We start from the raw sequence: 25,747 nt of genomic DNA on the forward strand, positions 1-25,747 counted from the left end.
CATGGCATTGTCGGTTTGTCTTCGACTTATGGGTTTGGATATCCTTTAAGTATATTTTGGCCCTCTTTTATTGATATAATATTTACATTTGTGATCATATGATTATTCAAACTTGTACAAGCTAAATTCATGGTTATTTCTTTTACCTGATTGTCAGCAGAAGCTGCCATCTGCATACTTGTCATATTACTCCATGTAGGGGATCTCCTCTCAGCAATCATCATTGCTGTGGTAGGATCTCTAGAATGACATTCGTCTAGTACGTCTGACGCTAATTCATCAAACTCTCTGTAAGATAAAAGAACCAATGTCCCCTGCGTTGCACATATTTTATATTTCCAAGGGGCATAAGTCTTTTTTAAGGAGTTGATCGTCCACCATTACAAAATTTGTCTGCGGTATTACTGATATTAACCCATAGTATAAGTTTTATAAAAAAAAATTGGGAATAGAAAGGACGCCATTTCCATAAATTTGATGTTTCCTAGGTTCATTTAATAAAAGTTGATCGTCCACCATTATAGAACTTAACTGAGATATTGCTTATATTAACCTAAAGTATAAGTGTTCTTTAAAAAATCTGGCAAGAATTGTACCTGTGAGACCGAACAAACGAACGGACGGAAAGAGGGACGGACAGACGAAAACACGGAAGGAGAGACAACGGTATTTCCATGTACCATGTATCGCGTTACGACGGGGACACAACTAAAAATAAGTATTCATAAGTGACACAGATTACAGATAACATAACAAAAGCAGGAAATCATTGATGAGTATGTTTTTATACATTGTTTGCTGTAAAAAACAGATGAGGGGTAAAGTTTTATTAGATGAACACCTACAACTTGATAATATACTTCATGTTCAAAACATCAAGAGAAGAATCAATGTCAGTCAGAAACTGACCAGGCTTTTTTCAAAAATCAAGATCTTACATAAAATGTGCCTCTTAATTCTAGAAAAGAAATATCTACCTCAAAAGATGACACCTTATTCTAGATATAGATATAACTTCCTCAAAAAAGAAAAGAAAGTTATTACTCGAAACCTGAACAATATTTATTCGAGAAGACAGACATCTCTCGAAACATGAACAATTATTCTTCAAAAAATATTTTCCAAAGAAAATGTAACTGTAGACCTTAAATCAAAATTGCAACATGAATGTTATACAGGACTTACATATGGACAGACAAAACAAACAAATAGAATCACAAACCAAAAAACTTAACGCATGTACTAACAATGAAAGGAAGGTCTAAAACTTTTTAAATGTTCTTCAAAAGTTTGGGTACAATTGACTATAATGTTGACTAATGTAATTGGGTTTACAGAGTAGATAAAAGTGAACAAAGAGTACAATAGAAAAGGACAAAACACAAATAATAGAGAATAATGAGGTGCTACAATATTCAGAATAAAGAATAATGGGCCAAATAGATAAAGATTTGAATGAAACAAAAACAAAACTTCATAAAAAGAACCCTTTTATTTGATAAAATTTTATTTTTTAATAACACGAGACTTTTTCTCTATCTACTTACTCTTTATATGCTAAGACTTTATTTTTGACAGACAACTCATTTCTGTGTACATATTTGGCTAAGGAGAAATGTATTCTGGAAGCTGCTACTGTACTTGTCACTGGTTCACCTCCCATCTTTAATGCAAAGTTGGCCATCTGCTGTCTGAAAATAATGCAAAATCCATGTTAATTGTCGGATATTCACTACCCAAACAAAACATAGATTAACCCTTTCTGACATGAGTATGTTAATATTCAGCTTATTACATGTTGTTTGTAGGAAAAGATATCGTGCATTCTTATTATCCTCCATTGGCAAACATCTCATGAGTCTTCCAGCACAGTGGTATAATTTAAATAAATAAATGGTTTCATGATATCTTTCAAATGACTTTCACAAACTTTAACATGTAAACAGTACATTTGTTCAAAGTAAATTCACCATTATTGAAAGGGTGAGGTCAAAATATCTTCATAGAACTGAGATTCACTAATGCTAACATATCTGCATACTAAATGTCATTGTCTAACCATAGGTGGTTCTCCTCAAAATGAGCTATTTACAAACTTTAACACTTAAACTCAGCAAAAATATAAAGGCAATATACCATAATTGATGGGACAGGGCCAACTAATATTTATGAAAATAGGCTATGTCAATGCTTCACGACTTTATTTAGAGAAGACAAAAACCAAATTACATGAATTCCAGTGGACTTTAGCATGTTTAGTAAACAAGGATATTTTTAAAGGTTGATATTTTAAGTTTTCATGTGTTTGTTAAATTCATGGATCAATAATTAATTTGCATTCTACATTAATATACTGATCGACCGTAGAAACACAACACTAGCTTATTCTTTTTAATATCTCTTTTAAAATATGCATTTTTTGTTAAACAAATGTATGAACATAAATTTCATTCATTACCTCATTGTCTTATAGTTTAAAAGACTTATGTTCTAATCATGTGGTATGCGCTGAAACTACGGTTTTCCCCTTATTATTGGATGTTTCACCGTCGTAGGCAATGCCTGCCTGTAGGTTGCATTTCTGTAAATATAGACAATGCAATTTCTCATAGGAACTCCCTTTGCGGCAAAAACTGTGACACTTTTACTATAAAGTTTCGTGAAAAATTATATCCTAGAATAGAAAGTTGATATACACTACTATTTTTTTCAAAGGTCAAAATATAGGGCTGTGTGGCATATTTTCAACATTTACATGCCCCGAACTTTTAAGAGTTTAAACTTATACTAAAACTTTGTACTACCCCAACTTTTACTATTTGTCTGCTTCAGAATTCATATTTCACCGCAATAGTATGTTTTGATACTGGTAACAGTCCCAAGTTATGTCCCTATGAGATGAAACATAGAGATCATATCTGGGAACCAGTATGTCAGCAAATCTAATTATTTATGAATATTATATATCTCCCCAAAAGAGGCGTGGTTTGAGAAACAGCTGTATTTACAAGTGCAACATGTAATCAAATCCAAAATAATTGCCAGAAATGTCAACGAATTCTGTTGGGCATGTTTTGAGTCCACATGTTCCATTTTCATACTTTCTAATTTTGCCATTGTCCCACCCATTACAGTGAGTTTTGGCCATTATGCAGTTAAACTTTAAGGCTTTAATGTTTTTCTATAGATGATTCTTTGGCATTTTTAAATCTAGGGATAAATTTTAGTCATGAATATGTCTGCCATGGCATTTGGCGATTTAATTCGTAGCTGGACATGTCTTGTACATGACGATGCGTACTCATTTTGTTTACGTGGCGTTGTCACTGCATATTGATCTGCTCAGTGATGTTCACCAACAAATCCCGTCTACATGTATCGTTATTGGAAGAACAGTTAGACAAGTTGCTGTCGTCAAATTAAAATTGAGAATGGAAATGATGAATATGTAAAAGAGACAACAACCCGACAAACGATCAGATAACAGCCGAAGGCCACCAATGGGTCTTCATCGCAGCGAGAACATCCCGCGCAAGTATGTGGGCCTCAGCTAAATAAAAATGTTTCATACTTAGGACTGCAATATGTAATTTATCAAAAGGCCTAGGTAAAGAACAAAAAATTGTCTGATTACAGCACATACACGTTTTCCTGCTGGCAATATTCTTAAGGGCTGATTAAAATGTTCGTTGCTCAGTCTCTGCAATATTGAGATGCAATATGTTTAACTGACATAAATGCAGATTGTTTCACAAAGAAACAAAAATCATATATGGGTTTCAAACTTCGTTTTAAGAAACTCGTGCGACTTTGATAATCCGCTATGTTCAATAACCTCAGGTAAGTCAGATATTGAGTTTTTCTGAACAGAAATAAGTATGGTAAGCAAGAATAGTAGTTATTTGATGATCAATCATGATTTGGTTAAAATAAAATCAACAAAATATGTGTTGCGTTTTTAAAGTCCGCCAGTATATCATCGCTTTCTACACACCGTTTGAACGGGGACATGATTGTGCATTTTACCTAATGGCAAAATTTTTGTGATGTTTTAATGGAAGCAAAAAATCCGACAGAATCATGTTTTCAATTATAAAAAAAACTTACAATCCTAACTTCATCAGTGATTTTCTGATAATAACAGATATGTAATCGATTTCAGTTTGTGCGAATGTTCAACATTTCACAATAATGAATACACTAAATTGCAAATCATTTTTTGTATTAAAAAGTCTATGGTTACGTGAAAATAACACCTACACTACAATTCCGATGTTTACAGTGATTGGTCCACCTTACATGTAGTATGAAGACCAACAAGGTCAGAAAGTGTTTATATGGATATTTAAATTGTCCTGTTTGACGGTATCTACATTTATAAAAACTTACCTAAGTAGTAGTGCTGACCAGATAAGCAATTGTTTGTATGGATATTTAAAGTGTTTAGGTTCATTCTTATTTCTTTCATATTCATTAGCATTATCATTCTCATCGATATCTTCTTCTTCTTCCATGTCATAATCAAACTTGTCCATTAAATAAACCACAATTATAGACAATTTCTCCATTTTCATTTCTTCATTCTCGCTCATGCCCAGTTTAGTGATTAACTGTTTTAAGGGCATGTTATTTATATCTATTTCTTTCAATGCCTAAAATTGATAAAATTACAAAATGTTTATTTTATATAACTACACACATTTAAAAGACAACTATTTATATAGCTCCATATAAAACAATTTGCCATTGGGAAACTCTAAATTTAAGTTAAAATATCTTGTAAATATTGCCCTCAAATTTTTAGACAAATTCAATGCCAGTTATCTACTATTCAATATTTGTTGACAGAATCAACAAACAGGAAGTGGTTGTCTGAAAGAGAGAACATTAAGCTGCTGACAAAATATGAAGTCATTATGTTCAATAGTATATGAATATGAGAGAAAAAAAAACTAAAACAGGTTTTGGGTGAACAACACACAATTGAACTGAACTATATACATGATATAACCATATTTCAATATATCAAACACAAAACAAAAGGCGCATGCCATATAAAGTTATCTATGGATATTTGTTTCAAAGATCACGTGAAAGAACTTTTCATTGACACATTTTATGTTAATTAACAAACACAAAACTTATTATCAGAATAAAATATTACCAAGTCATAAAGTTTTAACAATCTTTTGCTGGTGAGAAATTCTCTCATCACGACTCCTTGGTTCAAAATTATCTGTACAAATTTTACATTATCAGTTAGTATGGCTGTCTCCATCGCTTCATCAAAACTTCCTATAAAATAGTGACATAAAATGTAAAAGGTTGACATCAACGCATCATCAAAACTATATACGCATTGTGATACAATCATAAATGAGCCATTCCATGAAAAATGGTAGAAAGCGCAACATTTAACAAAATTATTGAAGAAGTGCATAGTTATTTGTTGCGGACTTGTGATCAATGAAAAGTAAAATAACAAAAATACCAAACTCCAATAGAAATTCAATAAAACACTGCTACTTTTCCTCATATAATTAAGATGTAACCAATACACACTTATCAGTGCTTTCTTTGTTTTCACATTTCACAGCGGTATACTATTGTAACTTTAATTATTCATCCCTTTTTTATTGATTTTGTATGAACATTGTATCATAGATCAAATTTATTCGTCTATTAATTGAGTTAAGCTATTTCTATTGATATTTTATAGTGTGTTACCTATTCTGACATCGGACTTGGACTTCTTTTGAACTGAGTTTTACTGTTGTGTGTTTGTTTTTCTACATTGGCTAGAGGTATAGGGGGAAGGTTGAGATCGCAAAAAAACATGTTTAACCCCGCCGCATTTTTGCGCCTGTTCCAAGTGAGGAGCCTCTGGCCTTCGTTAGTCTCTATGATTTTTAATTTTAGTTTCATGTTTATATTTCGAAGTTTAGTAGGACGTCCATTTTCACTGAACTATAAAAAAAGAAGATGTGGTATGATTGCCAATGACACAACTCTCCACAAGAGACCAAATGACACAACAAATTAACAACTATAGGTCACCGCACAGCCTTCAACAATTAACAAAGCCCATACCGCATAGTCAGCTATGAAAGGCCCCGAAATGACAATGTAAAACAATTCAAACGAGAAAATTAACGGCCTAATTTATGTACAAAAAATGAACGAAAAACATATATGTAACACATAAACAAACGTCCACCACTGAATTACAGGCACATACATAGAGACAACAAAAAGACACTAGGTACAGATCTGAGAGTACTCGCAGTTAACTGACAGCTAGTTCAAAGCCACTAACAACTAATAAAAAAATCATGCATCTAAGACTAAATCATCAATCCGTTCACATCCAACATAATATGGATTTAGTGTAAAGACGTCAATAAACAGTCAGAGAAAAATACAGGTATCGACAGATTGTAGATCCATGAATGTGTATATGTATATAACATACTAGTAATATTTAGTTTGTTTTTAATGTACTGATAACAAAATCAATATTTATACCAATAAAAACAATATTCAATGATCTTATTATAGTGTTGAATTGGTAACCTTTAGAATAATTTATCTAAAGGATCGATAAGTTTACCAGGATCGTTTCTAAATTTCCGGGCACGGTTAACAACATTTCCGTAAAAATGAGGATGTGCTATCCCGTTTTAAATAAGTTTTCTACAGGTACAACCAAACTTCAAAACCAAATCTTTATATCTATGGAAAAATTTAATAAAAGTTTAAAATAATTTATGGTAACGAAATCCCTGGCTAAATAATTTACCAGTAATACATAGATTACGTTCGTTAAAATCAAAAACGTCACAACAGACACGGGCATAGCGAACGAGCTGTGAAATATAAACACCGTAAGATGGTATACATTTTGTTTAAGGGCCAGCTGAAGCATGCCTCCGGGTGCGGGAGTTTCTCGCTGCATTAAAGACCCATTGGTGACATTCGGCTGTTGTCTGTTCTTTGGTCGGGTTGGTGTCTCTCTGACATATTCTCTATATCCATTCTCAATTTTATGTATTTGTATGTTGATTTAAACAGTATTTTATAATGAATTATACAAATACATTTTATAATCACTTTCACAATTAGGATTCAGAAACAAGCTTTCTATGTTGTGATGTTACACTATTGTTTCAGATGAGGGTGAAGGTTTGGTACCATTAAAACGTTTAAACCCGCTTCAATTGTTTGCACCTGTCCTACGTCAGGAATCTGATGATGTTCAGTAGTTGCCGTTTGTTGATGTATTTTATACATTGTAAGTGTTTCTCGTTTTTTGTGTTTTATATAGATTAGACCGTTGGTTTTCCCGTTTGAATGGTTTTACACTAGTAATTTTTTGGGTCCTTTATAGCTTACATTGCTGTTCGGTGTGAGACCAATGGTCAGTGTTGAATACCGTACTTTGACCTATAATGATTTACATTAATAAATTGTGACTTGAATGGAGAGTTGTGTCATTGGCACTCATACCACATTTTCTTACATCTATTTACACCCGCTCTTCCTTTTTATACGAATTTGCTTTATTTCAAATTCTATATTTATATGTATTGTTTAAGTGTCCTCACTTTGCACTTGATATTGTGCTCTTATATAGCAGTGGAGAAAAGGCTCTCGCTTAAAAAGCATATGAAAATGCAATTTATTTGGGCAACGGTTGGAATCTCATTCAAGGACGGTTGATTTAAAATGACTTTACTTAAATTTTAATTTCCAAAAACAAAAAGATGATATCCCTTTGTACATGTTGTCTTAAATTTAACTGTTGTGTCTATTTCTTTACGCATAGGTAGAAATAATAGATATTGGTGATTTAACACTTGCTTAAATACAAAATTCAAATATTTCAACGTTTTTTTTTTCGTTTTAACTCACTGGAGCAGAACTGACCCTTTATGAATGATTACATCAATACCAATTTTTTAAGGATATAAATTTGTAAACGAACTTAAGCAACGTGATCTGTAAATTTCATGAATTACAGTTTGTGTGCCTTTTCACATGACGTGGCGCTTATATAAGTATAATAAATGTACTGTGATCTTCAGTCCTCAACAGACCTACCTTCAAAATGTAACATGAAAATACTCTGATTAAGTTGAAAGTGTATGGTTGAGTTAATGTGTAGATCTTTTGGTGAAGTTCATTTGGGAATGAAAACATTATATTTGAGGCCAAGTTGGCCCTACAATTTCAACTGGCAATGCTCCACATAATCAAAAATTTAATCTATGTACCTTGCAGTTGCTTTGAAATTGAAATATATCATATACAGGGATAACAAAGCCAAAAATAAGTGATTTCAGTACAATGTCGAAATATGGTAAAATCTTCATTTTTTCTTTGCACTTGAGTAAATAAAATGAATAAACACAATGGTCACCCAAAATATTCACACAAAACTGGTGCAACATATGGTGAAGGATCAACTCACTCTTCCAGACCGTCTGAGATCACCATAGTTTTTTTAGTTTTTTTCTCCAATCTGTATTAATATAAGGAGATGTGGTATGATTGCCGATGGAACAACTATCTACCAAAATTTGAATGAAGTGGATGTATGCAAATAAAGGTGACCGTACGGTGTTCAATACTAAGAAAAACCAATACTGTATAGTTGGCTATGATAATTATGAAACAATTCCCGACTTATGACAGGCACATAGAGAATGTGGAGGGGTTAACATGTCTGTGAGCTCTCAAACCTCCCCTAACAAAGAATGAACTATAAAAATCGATTGAAAAGGGCTTAACTCATCAGATCGACATAAAGCAGAAATACATCCTACAAAACAAAGACGAGACATGGCAGGGTAATTATATATCCCTTACAACAAAAATGAACAGTACACATGTAAGAGTACTCACAGTTACTAGCAGCTAGTTCAAAGCATATAACCACAAATAAAACAATCATGTATCTAACATGTCTAAGACTTAAATGTTGCACAGTAGACATAACAAAACATAATCATTTGTTGATAATATTCAAATGTTTTTCTTTCCTCTTAATTTTAAATATGTTATAGACAATGGTAACCTCCAATTCTAAATTTTGGTAAATATGCCGGATTTGGTGTTGAAAAATTATGAAGCATGGTGCATCATTCATTTTACAACAATTTCCCAATCATGCAAGTGAACATGATTACCTGTCAAAAAGGGTTAAATTTCTAAATTGTGTACTTGATTCAATAGATATTTCTAAATTGTCATTATGAACATAGAGAATAGTATTTGGCTTTTTCATCATCAGATCGGGTTGATACTGGTATTGAAAAAGCTATATCATATACACTGAGATATATACATCAAGTAGATGTTATTTTTTATGCGTGGCATGACGTTATTCAGATAAGGGGTGTTATAACGCCTTTACAACAGTGACTGATATTGATGACATGAAGTTATACTGATTAGGGGTTTGATAAAGCCTTTGCAAAAAGTAAAATAACACAAATACAAAACTCCGAGAAAAAGTCAAAACGGAAAGTTCCTAATCAAATGGCAAAACCAAAAACTAAAATACATCAAACGAATGAATAACAACTGTCGTATTCCTGATTTGATACAAGCATTTTTGTTGTGTAGAAAATAGTGACTGATATCGATATCCTTATGGATTGGCTGATACAGCACGATTGCTGTTGACAGTATTCCACATACAATGTATCTGTGTTTACTACTAAGTATATAAAAAAAAGATTATTGCATTGTTTATATGTGTATATTTTCCCCCAAAAAAAATACCACTAAACAAATTACTCAGTGAAAGCTGGAGTCTTTGATCAATTTCAATTTGGTTTTAATTTGCATAATTTGTGTAAGTATAAATATTAAGTATAAATATACGAGCATAGTTTTTACACACAATCAAAACCTTTTCTAATGGAAATCTCATTGAATTTGCTTATATACTTTGTATAATTTCCATAATTTCAATTTTTTTCAGCATTGAAAATTAATGATCGTAAGGTGTTCATGATTTTATGATATTGTACGTCAAATTAATTCTTTAATATTTTTTTTAAATCGCAAGGTCTTATAAGATTGATTTATCAATAATTTCTATGTTCTGGTAATTACATAGGCAATATTTTTTGAAAGGAAAAATATGAAGTTCTTTAAAATTCGGTGAACATGGTGAATTTAAAGATCGACATTGTTTTGATATGATGTTTTATCGATAAAAGAGAAATAGTTGAGAACAGATTTTGTTTTTTCCAATGATCTCGACTTTTATTATATTATATGTTTTTTTGTCAATCGTACCAGTACGCTACAGCTGTGAAGACCTTTCTCCCCTGTGATGGAATCGCTGTGAAAAGTGTATCATAGAGCTGATGTGAAAATATATGGTGGATTTTGATGTGTTCAGGTTATAAATGATTTGATGTGGAAAACCTATGATGGAGTTATAGTTGGTATATTTGTCTAGCGATGTTTCACAAACGATTTGGTTTAAATTTTTCAAGTAATCATGTTTTCTCTATACATCTATAACAAACCTCTACTCCACAAAGCATCTTCTCTGAATATTTCTTCCTGTGCTATGTCAGCCCTATCCCATTTCAGAGCCAGTTTTAATCTCTCTAATCTCTGTTTTTCTGTTACTTCCCCAGCTTTAGCTGAAATAGATTTGAATTGGTGCAGGAGTTTTATAGACAGATATTAGATAGTTGCAAGTGATGCAGGTTCACCATGACTTTACCTAAAGCATGTATAACGTTCCTGTACACCATTTTTCTGTACAAAAAATACTAACCTCTATCTATATAGCTATGTATCACTGTGCCCGGAAAATATTCAGATATTCAGATTTTTTCTACAGTGCATTGATCTTTGAAATAAATTAACTACTCTTATAGTTTGTGTGTATCTTCATATGCAGATTATTTTGGTAAATTACATCATCATATCTGTTTACAAGTTTTTTTAATCTTAAACTTGACATCACATTAATGAGATGACATTGAATATTTGACAGCGTAAAGTCATTTATTACTCTTCGGTAGCAAAATATAGTCCTTTATGCATGTGTTTGAGATATTGTCATTTTTAAATTGGTCAATTGTTTATGAAATGTAGAAACATATATATATATATATACCTTTCAGTAAAATCTTCAGAATTTCATTATCAAGTTCTTCGTGTTTGTTTATATGAAATATACTGATCTAAAATTAAACAATTAACTCTTACAAACTAATAAATAAATCTATCAAAATTGATATGATTGATAAATTAAGAATATAGTAATTTGACATTTTAACATGTTTAAATCAATTGATTTACTCCAAAATATAATGCAAATATAAGTCTATGACACATGAATTCTCTAGATTTGGTCATTTGAACAATCAATGAACAAGCATTCTGAGAGTATTGTGTAGCAATGCATTGTCCCCTATCTGATCAAACTGTATTGTATTGAAACAAAATGCTATTAACTAAATTGTTAATTTGTAAATTATTATAAAAGAAAAACAAATATCTCCTAGTGCAAATGTTGATCAATAAATCTGTTTATATAAAATCATGAGTAAACATAGTTATCAGCATGACTTTTCTAAGTCCAAGAACCATAACTCCGAAAAAACAAATCATCAGAACTGAACATAATTTAAGCTTGATCGGTATGTTGTCATGGTTTTACTAAACATCATATCGATATCTTCTAGCATGTCAGAAAAGTGTAAAGAACTGATTAATTGTCCAAGGAGCAAACACATCTGACCTAAACAATATTCAAATTTTATCTATAACTTGTCATGGTTATATAAAGGCAACAGTACTATACCATACTATCCGGCTTACGAACTTAACCCCAGGCAACTTTAAGAGGAAAACAACGGAACAACGGAAACCTTAATCACGGAAATATGGACAAATGAAAATAAACAAATTCAGAATTTTGCTCTGGAAACCATGGTAACTGTATATTGGTCACATACAAGATTTTCTAAAATTCCATGAAAGTTTGACCAAGTTATTGATTACTGAAAATCTTTGACTTCAGACTAAATCTGAATTTTAATTGTAAAAAAAGGTCCATAAATCCTTAAAATACGAGAATACGAAAAAATGAAAATTAATATTTTCTACGTTTTGCTCAGTCTACTGTATTTTGGTGATGAACACGTTCCTGTCCCATTTTCCGAAAATTCCATGAAGGTTTCACAAAGTTATATATTTTAAAAAAAAACTTTAAGTATAGACGCAACTTAAATGTTGACACCGCCGACGACGAAATCTGGGATAACTATGTCTCGTTTTCATGACATAAATGTCACAAGGTAGACAAAAGTCAATACACACATATTTACAAAAAGTTAGTCACTACAGATTATGGGATACCTCACGGAAATAATCAATTCATGAGAGATCACTGCTTTGCATTCAATTTTTGTTATTTTTTCATAGTTGTCTAAATCCTTTTAGTTTTTGTAATAAATGTTTGTATATCCGTTTATGTGAAACATACTCATGACACTAAAGCTCCGCTTGAATGAAGAACATAACTGTTAATTATTGGTCACCGGAAACATGTCATTTGATTGTTATACGAACAAGTATGTTTCACGTGTGTTATTCGGTTTATCGATAACACAGATCATGAAAGATTACCTAACGGTGGTCAAGTATTACGACTGGATCGTGAATTCAATTTTTTCGAGAAGACGTATGCAAGGTCAATTAATAATCTAATATTATGAAATATACGGACAAATTTACAAAAAAATAAAACTTTCTGTCAATATGGTTTAACATAATGGTCAGTATCTGAGAAAAATCAAGGTTTAAAAGAAAGCCGTTCTTACAAAACTACAAAAGGCAGATTGCTCCTCGACATTTCAAAATTCCAACCCGGGAATATTGTATCAATTGGGAGATATATACTCCGTATGAAAGCGCTGCTGGAACGTTGCTACATAGAAATGGAAAGTTTAAAATTGGTCGTAAAATTTTGTTTTCAACCGACCCTCATTGTCAATCTCTAGATGTGAGACAAGGTATGAGGCAGACTTAACTGTATCTGTTGTGTCTTTTATCTCTAGTTCGATGGGATAGATGCGTTCAACATAGTCACCAAATTTTGAATTAGTTAGTGAGAATACATCATCTACATAGCGGAAAGTAAAGTTAAAGGATATTGCTAACTTCTTATCTCTCTTCCGAAGAAGCTCTTGTATGAAGTTAGCCTCATAATAATAAAGAAACAAGTCGGCAAGAAGAGGGGCAAAATTGGTTTCTATTGGAATGCCAACAGTCTTTTGAAACACGTCCTCCAAACCTACCAAATATGTTGTCAATCAAGAAATCAAGAATCTTAATGAAGCAAGTTTCAGAGAATTTTTGGTTTGAATCAGAGTGATTCCTTACAAAGTAGTACAGAGACTATCAACGATTTGGTATTAATCAACTGCTTACCATGTCTTTTTTTGCAATACAACTTTTGACACTTTCAAACACATTATTGATCCCATCTTCAGCCTTCTGTTTAGCCTTAGGATCGTCCTTGTCAGCTGGCTTCAATTCAAAATATGCCTTCTTTATTAACTTACGAATCTTAGTCCTGATGAAAACATGAAAATAAAAAATATATGTTGTAATGACTGGTTTCAAATTGGTGTCCTTATTTAAAATCTACGATCAACTTGAGACCGGTTCAGAACATTTTGGTTCATCATTTTCGTTCTTTTTGGAATCAAGGTGCTTTTCTTGACTTTAACATAGTATAAAGAAAAGATGTAGTTTGTTATTTCTAATCAGTCGAAAAGATTTTTTTTTACTTATCATTTGTATCACAAAGTTGAAGAAAATCGAAAAATTAACATGTGTTCCAATTGATTCTTTATATAAATTCTGTTTTTTTTAGATCCTTTATTAAGGCAACAGTAGTATACCGCTGTTCAAAGGTCATAAATCGATTGAGAGAAAACAATCCGGGTAACAAACTAAAACCAAGGGAAACACATCAACTATAAGAGGAAAACAACGAAACAACAGAACACTGAAGTGCTAAACTATTTAACATATTTTTATGATGATGACATTATTCTTCACTTCTTGATCTTCTTGACCCTAATGTTGCTAATATATCCATTGGTAACAGAAAATTAAAAGAATGATTATACAAAATACAAAAAAATCCAATGACAGATGATTACTTATGTAGTAGGTTTAGCAGCAAGAAGAGCATGCATCTTGAAAATAAAACATGTGTAATGAGAGACTCATTTACCCCCTCTCTGGATTGGTGTAAGCATACACTAGTATGTCAGCAGCTCTACCAGTACCCTCACACAAGATAACAGGAATATGTTGTCCCAGAGAGGTTTTAGCATCCTCTATAGCATCCCGACCTCCTTCTACTACAATCAATACCACTGGTATTCCCTCGCCTCCTGTAAAAACAAATAAAAGAAGAATGCGTATATAGGACATTGGTGCAACGCATTTTTAAATAAACAAGAGTAGATGTACTAATTCAAACCAATTAACGCTTTGTTTTTTCTCTGAAACTTATTGCAGAAAGAACAAATGAAGTAATTTTCCACTTTAAAAGTGATATTACTTGAGAGCCCCTGATACCTAGCGGATGGGCATACAAATATCAACAGTCTTCAGAGATTTACTCAAACTTCCTATATATATATAGCTGGTGATTAAAAGATTCATTTAACTTCTAAAGTTATCATAACTAGTTTGAGTGATAAAAATATTAGTTACTGAAATATTTTGTCGTATTCACCTATTAACATTAAGAATAAGAAATAATATAGATTCATTATTTTTGTGGATATCGATTTTTGTGGATTAATGTTATAACGCAAAGTTGTCTTTTCATAGTTATTTGATCGATTTTGTGGTGTTGTCTAAGTCTGCAAATCATTCATGAACTTATAAATTTATGGTTCATCTTTAGCCATGAACATAAGTATCCAAGGAATAATTGTGAATCCACAGTATCACAAACCATGTATGTGTTGTTAACTGAATTTTTAGCGTGTTGTTCATTAAAAAAGTATATGGTCATATGGCCATACTTGGATGGAGAGTTGTCTCATTGGCACTCATACCACATCTTCTTATATCTATTTATAAATAATTGCAGTGTGTCAAAATAAATGGCTATTTGGGTTTAATTTTTTATAAATCTGATCAGCAGTTTTGTTGTAAAATACAAGCTGGATTGTATTATTTACAAGTTATACATGGTCTTTATAGCTTAATGTACGGAATGGGTCATGCTCATTGATAAAAAATACACTATGATCTGTTTTGTTTCCATAAATAGGTTTTGGTTAATTGTTTTCTCATTGACAATTATCTCACATGTCCCTGTTTTTTTATTATGTCTTTAACCTCACATTCCAAACAGTCGACATATACTCTTACCTTTTTCTATAGAATCAGACAGTTTCTTTTCAAATCTAGCTCTAAATGTAGCTACACCCCTATACAAGTTTCTATATCCATCATCAACAAAGATGAAATGTGTATGATCAGAATTCAGCGGCACTGGTTTTGCATGTTCTATCACATTACTGGTTAAGTATTCAGCTATTTTATCAAACTTTCCCTGAAACATACAAATGATAGCGGATATGTTCCTTATGTCGTAACTACAATCCCGTTCCCTTTTCACGAATGTGGCCTACCTGATTCAATTTATTATCGGGATTGTACTAACATGAGCAACACGACGGATGTCTATTTTGAGCAGGATCTGCTTGCCCTTCCGGAGCACACGTTTTTGGTGGGTTTCGTAATGTTTAGTCTTTATTTGTCTATGTTTTTTTTGTGTACAATTGTTCGTCTGTTTGTCTTTCTCGTTCTTGGACTTGGCGTTGTCAGTTTGTTTTCGATATATCAGTTTGATTATCCCTCTGGTATCTTTTTCGGTGTCAATAAATAATGACTGAGAGACTGATCCAAATAATGTCCGTGGAATAGAGATGAGCCAATTCTAAAACATCTGCATTACACATATAATTGGCCTAACACTAGTTATGGTATTTTACTATGAGGAAATCATGTGATTAGGTAAAAACCTTTCATGTAAAATCACACAATACTTGCAGGTGCATGAATTCCTTTTTAAAAGGTGAAGGGTAATAAAACCTTTATTTGGCCCAAAAAGTACAAAGTGTTTAGAAAAGAAAAACAAATTTATCATTTATCATTTATCGTGGCAATAAAGGAAAATTGCATAAACTTAGAAGTTTCCTTTTACTTGTGCATTTTATAAAATAATTTTGACGTCGTAACATTAAAAATCTTCTATAATGTATTTATATTTCTTTAATTTCTGTTTTTCCAAAGACTTCTTTGCAAATTTGAAATAGTTCTAAAACACTTTATTTTCTTGTGTGCTAAAACCAAATCTCAAAGACCGTATATAAGTACTTTTTCTTCTGGTGGTCAATTCACATTTACTATTTTATCCCTAGCTTTAATTTGAAACTCAAACAGATATAATGCTGAACATTGTTTGCAGAATAATGCATCAACGAAACGACTATATAGTAGATTACTTCCGAGACAAACGCGAAAATGCGAAGTCGAAAACGCGATAACGCGAAGTCAAAAATGCGAAATTGAAAAGAAAAAAAAATCGCGTTTACGCAATTTCGACTTCCGTTTCCGCGTTTTCGATTTCGCGATTACACGTTTTCACGTTTTCGCCCTATAGAATATGAAGGGTGAAAACTCGAAAACGCGAAATTTTCTTAACTGCCCACAATATGAACCAACAAAATCATTGAAAATGTGTATCCAACGAATAGTAATGAATCTACTTTATAAATTTTACCTCTACTTTGATAGTGTGGTCTGTCAGACAATTTCTATTTTTAACATATCCCCATGGAGCTATTCCAATACAACGCAGACCATGGGCAAATCTGTCTTTATACCATTCGAATGACTGGCCTTCTCTCACTGCTAATCCTACTTCCTTCATTACTCCCATATTAAATCCTGATGTTATCAGCCAAGCATTTGTTGTTTGGGAAGCCTTTAAAATAACATAAAGCATTTATTGCATTGGTAAGAGTGACAAACCGTGATTTCTTTATAACAGTCAAAAAAAATTGGTATCTCACATAGGAACTAAATCCTGCATTTTACCTCTCCTGACATCAAACAACAATCGGTATGGTCAAGTTGATATTCGTTAAGTTGCATAATAGTGAGAACAGATTTAAGATATATAATAGAATTGTCTTCTATATCGACTTAAAAAAACCAAAAACCAAAACGACAATGTAATAATATTAGATATTAACTAATGGCATTCTTGAATTGATACGTTTTTTTAGTCACTTATTGGACACTTATTACTTTCAAATTTTTGGAATTAGTTGTTCTATATCTTAAAGCTAAATAAAGAACAAATGCTGATATCTAAACGAGATGCAGAAAATAATAAAAAAAAAAATACAAACACTTGAAGCTGTTAACTGATTTTTTTTTTCTCAGTTTGTTCTTTTTTCTTTTTTTTTTTGTAAAGGAAATAAGCACTCACAATTAAGTTCAACCCTTTATAGCATAAAATTAATATAAAATTTAGCATTAATTACGCCACTGTTGATCACTGGTTTTCTCTTTCTATATTGTTTTACATTTTCTCATTCAGGGGCCTTTTCAGCTTTTACAGCATCTTATCTTTATGGGTTTCAATATTTTTTTAAGGTTGTACAGTGACCTATAGTTGCTTAAATCTTGGTCCTTTGGTCTCTTGTGGATAGATTTTTATTCTTGTCAAATCTCATTTCTATAAATAACACCCAAAACATAATGTTAGCAGATAATTTGGTTTAAAATTGTTTTGACAGGTGCATTTTATTCCTCGTTCTTCTCTTTATGATCCATAACGACTTTCGGATGTTTGTTTTATTTTCTGTGTTTCGTCGAGAATTTATAGCTTAGCAGTCAGATAGCGGTCAGATCATAGCCGTTAAAATAATTATTATTTAAATTATTTTGATAGATAACGCCTGCCTGCCATGACATCCAACGACTTGGTAAAAGTTGACGTTGTAGCCGTTATACTCTGTTGCAAATGACGTTGCCTAATTTAATTGAAATGACGTAACGTTAAACTACAGGTTCACCAGATCCATAGGAGGTCACTAACGAGTTATGACTACCTGCTCTAAAATTTCAGGGGCTTAAAAGTAATTTTTTAGCGCGAAATTATTCTCGAAAGAACGTGCACTTAATTATGTCTGTTAATTTCTAATGACTTAATTTCAATTTTCAGTCCTCTGTCGTGACAAAAAGGAAAATCAACAACTTTTTACTGATTAAAACTTGGAAATGAATTCAAGGAAATGTTTAACGAAGAAAAAATTCTCAAACAAATCTTGTAAGCGCTTCTAATTTCGGGTCAAGAAATCTGCGCAACGTCAAAATTCCGCGATGTTTGATTGTCTGAGGAAATTCAGGTATTGATTTTTCTATTCGAAAAGGAGTACTGAAAGCATGATATGCAATGAAATGAATATAAATCACGATTTGATGGGGAAAAAAAGAAATATTTGTTGCATTTTTAAGTCCGTCAGTATATTTCTTTAATAGACTAGCGTTTGGTTGTAGGAGCTCGCCAATTATGTTCGATAACTTATCCACAACAATTTGATGGATTGCTACTAATATCTACAAAATTGAATATATATTTCACCTTTAAGACGATTTCTTGACTATTAACCGATTCTTGCGCAGGGAGAACTATGGCATTAATGACTACTATTTCTAAAATACTCCACTGGCTAAACACATGGTTGTTGGCCTTTATACAGATATTGAATAATTGGGTATTATACTTGATACGGAAAAGATGGAGACCCGCTTGCCTTTAGACAAAACAAGTCGTCTCAGTGAATTTATCAAGAATTTTTTTAACAGACAATCTTGTACTAAACGTGAACTAGTTCAATTGTTAGGGCATTTAAATTTTGCCATGCGGGTTATAGTTTCGGGTCGTTCATTTGTTTCATAACTGATGTCTTTATCAACAACTGTCAAGGATCTCAAAGACAAAATCTATTTGACCGACCAATGTCGTACCGATTTGCGTTTTTGGTACTCGTTTTTGGTAAACTGAAATGGCATTAGCATGTTTTATGATTTTGACTGTACTAGTGTTAGGGATATCGAATTACATACAGATGCGGCTTCTATCATTGGTTATGGTGGTTATTTCAATGATATTGCTCTCCTTGGCCGGATGAATTATTTTCTCCATGGAAAAAGAAATATTCCATGGCTTTTCTAGAACTCTATCCTATAGTCGTTGTAGCCATCTTATGGGGTCATTCACAATTTTTTATCCCCCAAGTTCTATCAACTTACAACTCACATTTCATAAGTTATACTACAGTTGTTAGGACATGTCACGTCGAATTTCCTGTCAACCACTGTTTCGCAAGCAACAATAGTTTGCGCAAACTACGCTTTACAACAGCTCAGGATTCAGAGAATTCGACGGGAAAATATTTTCAAAATTAGCTAAAATATTTCAAAATTAGTTGAGATGATTTCCAAAAGGCAATACTATATTATTTCATTTTTTGTAATTAATTTTATACTTCTTTTGTATTTGTCAGTTTTCTCTGTTGAAATTATTCGTTTTCGTCAGCCATTTTGTTACTGTTAAAGCATCATCAGCCACTTAATTACAGACAGCTAAACTTTACTTGGTACAGGTCATTAAAGGGAAACTTCGCAAAAAAATTAAAAATTGATATTATGTCCATTCTGTATTAAAAAGCACAAATTCATAAATATTAAAGTTTTATTCTGCTAGATAAGAGATCACCATCGATTTTAAATTTAGAGTATAAATTCTCTGCGTGCGGCCATTTTGACATCTTCTCCGTTTAGAAACAACGATATGTCTATAAACCACAAAGGACCAAGCTAGCAGTAACCTAACGTAGTCGTAAATGCGGGTTGATATCTTGTCAAGCGTACGGTGTTTTATCCGACTAACTAACTTGATACGGAAAATGAAATTATTTTTTTAAAATAACTATGGTCTGTCGTTTTAAACTTTTTTTTTTTTTACTAAGTTAGTATAAACAAGAAATTTATATGGGAATTTGTTAAAAAGTCAAAGTTCAAAGTCAAAAATTAGTGTTCCGTGTAAAATTGTTTTCGAAAATCTAATTTGTTCGTAATTCTTTTATGTAACACTTATTTAAATAAATTCGGACCTATAGGAATTATTCCCAGAGTTATTGTGAGGTGACACGTCCAGGTATTCAAGCGATTTCCTGTCGGGCTTAAAAACTCTTATTTCACAATTACATGAAGCAAGTTCATGCATCGCTTCACTTCTGAGGGTATTGATCAGTGTACACGACCGATAACTTGTAACTTTCCGTTTTGAAACTATCAGGTGTATAACATACATCTCTGTCTTGCGTGTCCGATAGTGATATATTAGTCATTACTAAACTCATACGCTTGTTTTTAGATAACATTTCTGGTGTAAAGAATGATATTTATGAAAATCTAAATAATTCCAAAAAAAGATTTGATAACATAAAAATCTCTTTACATATTTTTTTTCAACGGTAAATTGGGGAAAATATAAGTATATACTCGTTTTCAATAATGATTGACATTTTGAAACATGCAAGAAATATTGATTTAACAAAAATGTACGCACTTGTCCATCATTGGCTTATACGCCTAGATAGAAAGTTACGGAACTATAGATAGTCGCAATTTAAAATATATACATGTTTATTGAATATAAGAAAGCATATACGCTTTGTACGCTTTGATAAAAAGTGGTGCCGCAGTTGCATATTATTCATCATAAATCTATTTCAAGTTTATACTTTCCTGTTATTCTTATCAGTTAACGCAGAGACATGTAACTTTACATCCTTAGTTAACGACAATCAACCATATAAATATCTGAATCTGATGTGACTTACTGTTCATCTCTTTCTTTTTATTTGGGCAGGAACATACACATTGTTAGATATACTGTTACCAGGTTTGGAGGGGGGTGGGGGGGTGCGTGGGTTGCAGGTGATGTCTATCGAAAGTTACAAAATAAGAACGTTGTATTTATGAATTTACAAGAAGTATTCTGTTCTTGGACGTAGTTTTTTTCTTTTTTTTTTTAATTCAGTGATTTAAATTGAGAAAAAATCTAGTCAGAATTTAAATCTTTCTAGCAATCCCCCACTTAACTTAAGACTCCTCTAAAATCATGAATAGCCATGCTTCACAATCAACAGAATTTTCTTTGCATTGGTCAATTCTGTATCAGTAGTGAATCTCATTAACCTTGACATTTCCGGGTATAACAGAGCTATTTGAATATAACCAGTATGTGGTTAGGTGTCGTCCCATGAGGTCTTACGTATACAGGTTCACATTTATAATGGTTTCTGATATAACAAGGTTTTATGACATTCACACTTCTGCATGTTCTGTATACCACATTCTTATCTTATTTTCAGACCGAATGAGGATGTGAATATTTTCCAGGAAAAATATTGAGTATCAAAGTATCAAATTAATTTCGGGATTTTTTTCTTTCTTGGTATTAAATCACAGAAGTTTAAAGAATATACTGCTTGTCCGCTTTAGGAGTATTCTTGTCAGTTAAGACAGACATATAATTATATGTGTATATACGTCTCTGGTATAGACATGGGTTATGAATGAATGATAAATCTTGCAAAGGTACAGGATATAAAGCACATTGAAAATTGATTTCGCCGGTCTGTCTCCATTAAAAAAAGAAAAGTTGACGTTAGATTGATTCTGTAATTTTTTTTAACATCGTTGGTCAAATAGCTAAAGTATTTATACGTTGTGAGATTTAGAATATTTCAATGAGGACTTTCCCGATTAGGTAAATGTAGATCGCTTTGGACGGACCAAACTATATTAATGTAACTGATTATTTTCTCTGCACATTTAAATATTCAAGGTTACCGATGATAATTCAAAATAGTACAGTTTTTGGTTTATATGCTCGTTTTCGTGGGCCATTTTTATTTATAAAATTATCTAATTGAAAGTAATTCAGAATTCCGAAGTTACAACAAAATACTCACCAATTTATTTAAAAACTGAGCTAACGTAAAATATGAAAAATATATATAACGGCGATTCAGGTATTTTACCACCATATTCCTCCCAAAATAATTTAAACAAAATCTTTCTCAAACCCACATTTCTCTTTTGTCATTTTTTTTTTTATGTTTTTCACACCTGAAAATAATTTTTGTTCGTAATTTTTCGATAAAAAGTTGACCTTAAATTTCCTGTCAACTTTTTAAAAACATCTTTTTTCAAATAGCTGAAAGTATTTATACGTTGTGAGATTTAAAATATTTTGATAAGGACATTACTTCCTAAAGATCGCTTTGGACGGAGTAAATTATATAATTGCAATTGGTAATTATCTATTTCAAAATTCAGTTTACCGATTCTAATTTAAAATAGTACAAATTTTTGTTCATACACTCATGTTTAGAAAGCCAGTATTATTTATAAATTTATTCAACTAAATTAATTCAGTATTTCATTGTTACAAAAATATTCAGCGGTCATAATTCATTTTAAACTGAGCTTACGCAAATATAAAAATATACCACGGCCATCCAGTTATTGTGCCACCATATTAATCCCCCAAAATAATACCTAAATATATTTCTTTTTTTATTTTCTGCGTCTCAAACTATCACTCCCGTTTATCATTCATACGAAATGTTGTTCACACCTGGAACGGTGAACCGTGACGGCTAAAATTCACTGAGTGAAGATCAAAAGATTAGAATTACAGAATGCTAATCTTTTAATTACCTTGAATTCAACAGGTAGTCACTAAGTGTCACAGTACAATACACATAGTATTTACACAGTACTAGCGGGAAATGTTTGCTAGACTGAAGTAAAAGGTGAGAATACAAACATGCATTTTTAATACACTATCAGTTATATATGTTTGTTCAAAATATCCGTCGGAAAAAAATTTCATGAAAATATTCTATTCTGTGATTTACTTTTTTTACTATAATCATATCAGAAATCCTTAAAATATAAATTGTACATTTTAATTTTAAAAGTTGCACGGCTGATCACTTTACTTTCTTAATTATTAGTTGGTTAATAGCTACGCCAAAAGTCGTCGATGCGCTTTAAATCGCGTTATCAGATGATTAACGAACAAGACTTTTATGAGATTAATTCCACTCCCGGCATGCAAAAAGACTTAAACTACGTCACAGAAGTCAGGAAGTTCGAATAAATAAAATTAATAATTCCCAATTTTCTTCTTTATTAGTTTCATATCCAGATAAAACTTGGTGAATATGTTGTTTATGGTATTATGAACATAATAAGATGCAACCTTCAGACGATAATCTACGAGTTCTTAACTATGTCAGAACGTAGTTTATTTACGGTATACCTTCTTGAAGACACTTTGTGGTTATAAACATCGCGTAAAACTTAGGATTTAAGAACATGAACCCGCCAAAAATGTGGATGCTCCAAAAATGGTTATTGAAAGTAGTGTAACTTCTGCTGAAATGTTTTGGAGTCCATTTTAAATGAAGTAGTACACATTTCGCCTCCGGATGCTGGATATTCCGACATTTTATCGCAGACCATTATACTTACCGTATTTAGATCAGACTGGAAAATTTCCCTCATTTTGCAGCAGATCACTTTACTTACTTTAATCAGACCAGACTGGAATGTTTCCCTCATTTTACCATTAAGCTTGAAGTTTTTAGCACCACCAACAACAGATATGATCAGACTAGGTGTATTTGGCTCCATTATTCTCCAGTGGTCTTTCATCAGCTTAATAGCCAGACTAACTGAATCTGGTTTTTCTTCATCTGTTAAACGTAAGTACTAGAACGAACACAGATTTCAATGGGTTAATTAAGAAATTTTGTCACATGACGGAAAACCATTGTTTTTATAATTTTTCGTCGGTCAAGAGGTAATCAATGACCATAAAATTGTAAAACATAATTTAAGGATGGAAATAAAATTCAAATTGGAAATACTTTAACCAGTTTTTGAGTTAATTAAGTTTTTAATGAAAATGTATATGTGTGTTTTAGAAAATAATAAAAAGAAATATCATGATTCCAAAAAACAACACCTACAAACATAGTTTGTTATATGGAAAAAGAAAGCTGTCAAATTGACAGCAAACCATGTTTTCTGTAATTTAAATGCGCTTTTATGCTTGTTTTAACTGCAAATTTTTGTGCCGTTTTCTTAATCAGCAATACGGAATTTGACCTACATTTTGTCATCAGAATCACCATATAACATTTTTACAAGCATTGATGTAACGTTAGGGCATGGAAACGATATAAAGTGCAATTTTCAATCATTGAAAGATTATACGAGTTTATTCATTATTATTTAAAACTGAATCTTCTAAATTAACATACCTTTGCAGGTTTCATGCCACCAACTTGTTCCATGCCAGTAAATTTTATTTTTCCAAAAGACGTCGTAATTTTTACTTTTATCGCATGATCAGCTTTCCATTCCACAGGAGGGAACTTTTCAGGAGGTTTAGATCCAAGGTTGTTGGGATCAATAAAAGGCTTTAAATCTATAAAACACATTGAAATCTTCTCAGCATTCATAATATAATAAAAAAAATCATGTTTGTATTAATTTAGAACAAATTTGACAGCTAATCGACTTGTATATATTGAAAGATAACAAGATATGGTATGATTGCAAATGAAACATCTCCCCACCAAAGACCAATTCCCCATTCCAATAAATTTTGGAACAGCCCTTACACTTTATGTCAACCATGTTTGTTCTTACAATGTTTTTGTATTTAGGAACGTACTAAATATACATGTACAATTGTTAAATGGTAAAAATATTCCTTTCAAATTCTTGATTTATCATATATTTAAATGTCTGTAATTAATAATAAATCTGTGGGTTACTATCTAGTAGTAAAAAAAAATAATTAAAATCCTTAAACATACCAGATGGAATTAGGTTTTCATATCTATATGTCGTTACTTTTCGTTTTCCCGGTTGGGTTGATACGTTAAATTCATATGGAATATGATTTTTGAAAACTTCTCCACAGTGACATCTAAAATAAAATTTTAAAAATCAGATTTAAAAACAATTACTGTTAATTTTGCCAAACAATGAGTTTGTAAAAGGCAGAAATGGATGAGGTCGATCAAACAGTTTTTTATTTTGACTTATTTTTTTAGTATTTACATTCAGACTGTTGACTACAATTGTTGTTTTGACATAATGTTTAAGTATTTTCTTTTACACTATTTACTACATTTGTTGTTTTTTACATAATTTTTGTGTATCTGCAATCAACTAGACTGTTGACTACATTTTATCAAATACTTTTATTACCAAAAATAACACCTTTCTTTTAACAGATGAACATGATAATGAATGTTCTCTGCTTAAAGAACGGTGGCAAATATTACATGCATATTCCGAATGATATAAAGATTATGTGATGATACAAGAATGTACCATTCATATTATAGCAGTCATATTTGGCTGCAAGTATCATTTATTACCTATTGTTCTTTTTTTCCTTAAGTGGGTTTCTTTATTGATTACTGACGGATTGTTTTTAACATTTTAATTGAGGTAAACAAAAAGTAAAAATAACAAAAATTCTGACCTCCGAGGAAAATTC

At 31.7% G+C, this 25,747-nt stretch overlaps 1 protein-coding gene across 14 annotated transcripts in view; it reads right to left on the bottom strand.

The window, feature by feature from the left end:
• Nucleotides 1-25,747, bottom strand: part of LOC127711413 (transient receptor potential cation channel subfamily M member-like 2) — a 550,384-nt gene that overhangs the window by 171,731 nt on the left and 352,906 nt on the right. Inside the window, exons 4-16 of one of the 14 annotated variants that reach the window (XM_052217449.1) lie at nucleotides 25,056-25,168; nucleotides 24,495-24,661; nucleotides 23,758-23,940; nucleotides 16,856-17,059; nucleotides 15,439-15,622; nucleotides 14,282-14,444; nucleotides 13,468-13,612; nucleotides 11,147-11,213; nucleotides 10,545-10,664; nucleotides 5,165-5,295; nucleotides 4,390-4,652; nucleotides 1,548-1,691; nucleotides 147-288 (exon numbers count right to left, since the gene is read on the bottom strand). The exons of 7 other annotated variants lie outside the window; for them this stretch is intronic. In XM_052217449.1, coding sequence (XP_052073409.1) covers nucleotides 147-288; nucleotides 1,548-1,691; nucleotides 4,390-4,652; nucleotides 5,165-5,295; nucleotides 10,545-10,664; nucleotides 11,147-11,213; nucleotides 13,468-13,612; nucleotides 14,282-14,444; nucleotides 15,439-15,622; nucleotides 16,856-17,059; nucleotides 23,758-23,940; nucleotides 24,495-24,661; nucleotides 25,056-25,168 — 2,026 coding nt within the window. The remainder of the gene's footprint in view (nucleotides 1-146; nucleotides 289-1,547; nucleotides 1,692-4,389; nucleotides 4,653-5,164; nucleotides 5,296-10,544; nucleotides 10,665-11,146; nucleotides 11,214-13,467; nucleotides 13,613-14,281; nucleotides 14,445-15,438; nucleotides 15,623-16,855; nucleotides 17,060-23,757; nucleotides 23,941-24,494; nucleotides 24,662-25,055; nucleotides 25,169-25,747) is intronic. 6 more of the 14 variants (XM_052217447.1, XM_052217448.1, XM_052217446.1 and 3 more) reach the window with 6 other exon arrangements.

Source organism: Mytilus californianus, unplaced genomic scaffold (assembly GCF_021869535.1).
Source record: "Mytilus californianus isolate M0D057914Y unplaced genomic scaffold, xbMytCali1.0.p SCAF_8, whole genome shotgun sequence".
NCBI classification, from domain to species: domain Eukaryota; kingdom Metazoa; phylum Mollusca; class Bivalvia; order Mytilida; family Mytilidae; genus Mytilus; species Mytilus californianus.